General features: G+C 44.9%; 1 protein-coding gene across 4 annotated transcripts in view; it reads left to right on the forward strand.

The window, feature by feature from the left end:
- Positions 1 to 5,000, forward strand: part of sycp2l (synaptonemal complex protein 2-like) — a 10,663-nt gene that overhangs the window by 649 nt on the left and 5,014 nt on the right. For all 4 annotated transcript variants that reach the window (XM_088071839.1, XM_088071840.1, XM_088071842.1 and 1 more), the window contains exons 2-13: positions 430 to 549; positions 894 to 1,007; positions 1,379 to 1,483; positions 1,670 to 1,694; positions 1,845 to 1,924; positions 2,049 to 2,137; positions 2,587 to 2,621; positions 3,647 to 3,789; positions 4,054 to 4,106; positions 4,188 to 4,233; positions 4,306 to 4,398; positions 4,992 to 5,000. The exon at positions 4,992 to 5,000 is cut by the window's right edge and continues 64 nt beyond it. In XM_088071839.1, coding sequence (XP_087927965.1) covers positions 430 to 549; positions 894 to 1,007; positions 1,379 to 1,483; positions 1,670 to 1,694; positions 1,845 to 1,924; positions 2,049 to 2,137; positions 2,587 to 2,621; positions 3,647 to 3,789; positions 4,054 to 4,106; positions 4,188 to 4,233; positions 4,306 to 4,398; positions 4,992 to 5,000 — 912 coding nt within the window. The remainder of the gene's footprint in view (positions 1 to 429; positions 550 to 893; positions 1,008 to 1,378; positions 1,484 to 1,669; positions 1,695 to 1,844; positions 1,925 to 2,048; positions 2,138 to 2,586; positions 2,622 to 3,646; positions 3,790 to 4,053; positions 4,107 to 4,187; positions 4,234 to 4,305; positions 4,399 to 4,991) is intronic.

The raw sequence follows: 5,000 nt of genomic DNA on the forward strand, positions 1-5,000 counted from the left end.
TAATGATTTTAAGTGCATTTTGCGTGCAGAGCGATATGTGACATAAAGTGGGCTCTAAAGGGTTAAATATGATATCACATGTTAAATATGAACCTTAATTTAATCAGCTGAGTTCATGATGATTTATTTAAAATGTGCTGATGCTGCAGGACTGTTTCTGTTATTCTGTCCACCCCCCTGTCTCTCTGTCTCTCTGTCTGTGTGTCTCTGTGGGCCTGCAGCGCCCCCTGCTGTCTCACTCTACAAAGAAGATGAGAGTCAGATATCAGATACATGTATATGTGTGTGTGTGTGTGTGTTTACATCCACATTTACATCTGAAAATTACTTACCTTTAATGTTTTTAAACAATGTTTATAATTTCTAAAACAGGAGAACTGAACAAGACAATACTGTGTGTGTGTGTGTGTGTGTGTGTATGTGTGTTAGATGGAGGTCAGGATGGAGGACTGTCTGGACCGCGGGGACTTATCCGATCTTGTCTCTGTGCTTCGAGACGAGGGACTGACGGCCGTCACGCTGACCAGACTGGACCTGCTGCTCACTAAGGTAACAGAGACAGGACGGTCACCGAGGTAACGGAGACAGGACGATCACCAAGGTAACGGGGACAGTACGGTCACCAAGGTAACGGGGACAGTACGGTCACCAAGGTAACGGGGACAGTACGGTCACCAAGGTAACGGGGACAGGGTGTAACTCTGTAAAAGTCTGAAGTTGAATTTACTTGAAGTAATCGTGGAAACAGATTGCCTTAAAAAAGTTCAAGAGTGTTAATCTTAATTTATGCTGACTTTATGTATAAACACTCAAAATTATTTAAGATAAAAATAGAATAAACACCCTAAATTTAAAATAACCCAACCCCAAATAACCATGTTTGTGTGGTTCAGGATCTGCGTGGATCTCGGATCAGCAGAGTTCTGCTGGTGCTGAAGTCTTTAGAGACTCTGTCAGAAAACAAAGGAAACCTGCAGACGCTCATCAGCCACGGACTCACCGCCAAGGTAATCTGTTACCTGCAAAAGTAATCAGTTACCTGCAAAAGTAATCAGTTACCTGCAAAGTAATCTGTAATCTAAACAAGAAATCTGTCATCTGTTGAAAGTAATCTGTAGTCTAAACAGTAATGTTTAATTAATATTTAATTTCTAAAAGTAATGTGTAATCTGTAGTAATTTGTAATCTACAAAAATATTACATGTTGGGTAATATTTTATATATATATATATATATATATATATATATATATATATATATATATATAAGGAAGGTAAAAGTAATCTGTCATCCATGAAAGTAATCTGCAATGTAAAAAGTAACCTGCATTTTGTAATCCAAAGAAGTAAACTGTTTGTTTGTTTGTTTGTTTGTTTAGGTGGTGTCGTGGTTCGAAGCTGTCCATGACCTGCTGACCTCTGACCTTCAGAGGAGCTCCGCCCCCCTGCTCAGCCTCACTGAAAACTTCTATGACTACTTCCTGGTGAGGAGCATGCTGGGAAATGGAGTCCCACAGTGTTTTGGCCACATGACCCTGATAAAGAAAATGATCTGGTTTTGACAGTTTTTAAAAATCTTCTGTCTCTGTCTCTGTCTGTCTGTCTCTGTCTGTCTCTGTCTCTGTCTGTCTGTCTCTGTCTGTCTCTGTCTCTGTCTGTCTGTCTCTCAGCTGTTGGGTCAGGCGTCTCTTCCAGGTTTGTTTCTTCATTTTATTGAGAACTTATTTACTTTTTGTTTCATGATGAATTCACCTGTCTGTCTCTACCTGTCTGTCTCTCTACCTGTCTGTCTCTCTACCTGTCTGTCTCTCTACCTGTCTGTCTCTCTACCTGTCTGTTTCTCAGTCACTCAGCTGTCTGTGGTTCTTATTCAGTTGGCTCGATTTGCGTTGGAACCAGAAATCCACTTTCCACTGAGACTCGAGGTAACCATACTGGTCTGCACTGGTCTGTGCTGGTCTGTGCTGGTTTGCGCTGGTCTGTACTGGTCTGTGCTGGTCTGGTAACTGGAACTTCTGTTCATTTTGGGTATTTTTTTTCTTGTTTCAGGCCATCAGAACGTTTAACAGCATCCTGCAGTCTCTGAGCTCCGAACAGCGCAAACTGATCCAGACGGACCAGAGCCACAACGCCATACTGTAATACACACTGTAGTAGGGGTGGGACTCACAGGGAACCTCACATTACAATACACGATACACGGTCCACGATACCGATATAATCACGATACAGCGACTCTGCGACAATCGATACATTTCAAGAAGATCATATAACGATATATCACAAAATATGTCTAACGAGAATACAAAATAGTCGTAAAACGTGCAGGATTTAATATTTCCGGTTCGGTGTTTCATACTTTGGCTCCAGCGTTTGTAGCATCTGGCGAAAACCTTCATCTTCGACCACGCTGTAGAGTCGGAGGTCCTTGCAAATAAACTGCGATTGACTTCGTAATGTTGGCGGCCCTCGGGGATGAGAAAGGGAGCATTCACGGCTGCATGTTTGCTAATGTTAGCATTAGCATCAGGGTGGCGTCTGTCTCTTTGTCTGTCCCTCTCTCACTGTCTCTCTGTCTTTTTCTCAGGTCTCAGGTGGCAGCAACAGTTCTGTCAGTTGGAGGTGAGTTTTTATAAAACAAAAACTATGTAAACTGGTCTAAAAGTTAAACTGGACACACGGCTCTGCAGGTTCAGGTTCGTCCACAGCTCTGCAGGTTCAGGTTCGTCCACAGCTCTGCAGGTTCAGGTTCGTCCACAGCTCTGCTGGTTCAGGTTCGTCCATAGCGGACAGCCTCTGCCTAATGAGCAGAGCGACACAGCAGCTGCTGCCTCCGGCTCGACATTAGTGCTACAGGACGTGAGACGGTTTGCGCCGGCGGATGTAACACATTTGGGTCTGTTTTTTCGGAGGTTAGTTCATCGGCGACGCTGATGTTAGTGAATGTTTCAGACAGTTGGTTCTTCTCACAGTCCAGGAAGGATCCACAAATGTCTGAATTTTAGGGAGGACACATCATTGAACCCCGCCGACCACTCCATTATCAAGGATCCTTCGAGTTGACCAGGACCAGGACCAGGACCAGGACCATGTCCTTCAGAAAGTCCACAAACCCAAAACACTTTAACCAGGAATCTGTTGTTCACTTCCTGTCTGGATGTGACGGTTTTTCTACACATTACTGTGTGCCTCTATTACCTAAACCCGTCCATCCGTCCGTCCGTCCACCCATCCACCCATCCACCCATCCATCCACCCATCCACCCATCCACCCATCCACCCATCCATCCACCCATCCACCCATCCACCCATCCATCCACCCATCCACCCATCCACCCATCCATCCATCCATCCACCCATCCACCCATCCACCCATCCACCCATCCATCCACCCATCCACCCATCCACCCATCCACCCACCCATCCACCCATCCATCCATCCATCCATCCATCCATCCATCCACACATACATCCTTGGACGAGGACGTGTTGGATGAGGACGTGTTGGACGAGGACATGTTGGACTCTGAATTTATTCTGATTGTTTATTGATTAGAAGGCAGCACACCTGTCAGAGCTGAATGCAGTCCAGGTAAGTGATGCTGTCCTCCACGGGTTGACGCTCTCCTCCCATTGGTCCGTTCTAGACTACCAGCTGCAGGTCAGCCTATCAGAGGCTCTGTGTCGACTGACCCCCAGGAAGGAGCGTCGGCAGAGAGCCTATCAGTGGTTCTCCTGTTGTGACATCAGCAGTTCCTTCTGTGACATCAGGGACGCAGACTTCGAGGTGGTGAGTCACGCACATCTGTCTGTCTCTCCACCTGTCTGTCTCCCTGTCTGTCTCTACCTGTCTTTACCTGCCTGTCTCTCTGCCCTGTCTCTCGCTCTCTCTCTGACCTGTCTGTCTCTCCACCTGTATCTCTCCCTGTCTGTCTGTGCCTGTGTCTCTCTGTGTCCCTCTCTGTCTTTCTGTCTCTCTATTTCTCTCTCTGTACCCGTCTCTCTCTCTCTCTGACCTGTCTCTCTGTCTCTGACCTGTCTCTCTCTCTCTCAGGACTGCCGCCGTTTCCTGAACTTTGTGAATGGTTGCCATGGCAGCGAGAGGAGGTGATTAATTAAACCTTAAAGACATTAACGAATCCGAAAGTTACTGTAGGTGTTGACTTTTCCCTGCGTTCTGTCTGTCAGGGTGTACACCTTCCCCTGTTTACGAGCCTTCCTCGACTCCACCGAGGTAAAAACTTTAACTCTTTAATGCCGCCTCTTCGATTGTGTCTGCTCTACTTCCTGTTTTCTTCTTTTGCAGCTGTTTCGACCAAAAGATGAAAAACTGGACGAGTTCTGGATCGATTTCAACGTCAGCTCGGGATGTGTGAGCTTCTTCATCAACGAGCCCCAGGTACTATTTACTCTGAGTACTAATACTGCAGAACTACTTCAGTAGTAGTATTGCAGTACTACAGTAGCACTACTACAGCAGCACTACAGCAGTAAAACTACTGCAGCCCTACTTAAGTACTACTACAGTAGTACTACCAGCAGTAATACTACTACAGCACTACTTTAGTACTACTACAGCAGTACTACTGCAGTAATATTATACATTTATATTATATTATACTATACTATATTATACTATTATTGGGCACAGATTATTGGAGAGATTATAAATTATGGGATGCAGATTATACATTTTTGGACACAGATTATAGATTATTGGACACAGGTTATAGTTCAGTGGACACAGATTATAGATTATTGGACACAGGTTATAGTTCAGTGGACACAGATTATAGATTATTGGACACAGGTTATAGTTTAGTGGACACAGATTATAGATTATTGGAAAATGAGTATGGATTATTGGACACAGATTATGGGGCAGAGATGAATGACTTTCCGACACAGATTATGGGGCCCAGATTACAGATTAGGGGACAGAGATGATGGACTATAGAACACAGTGTCTTCAGGTCTGGTCCTGTGGTCCAGGAGTCCCTG

Source organism: Plectropomus leopardus, chromosome 21 (assembly GCF_026936395.1).
Source record: "Plectropomus leopardus strain MGB_pleo_1.0 chromosome 21, ASM2693639v1, whole genome shotgun sequence".
Lineage (NCBI taxonomy): Eukaryota > Metazoa > Chordata > Actinopteri > Perciformes > Serranidae > Plectropomus > Plectropomus leopardus.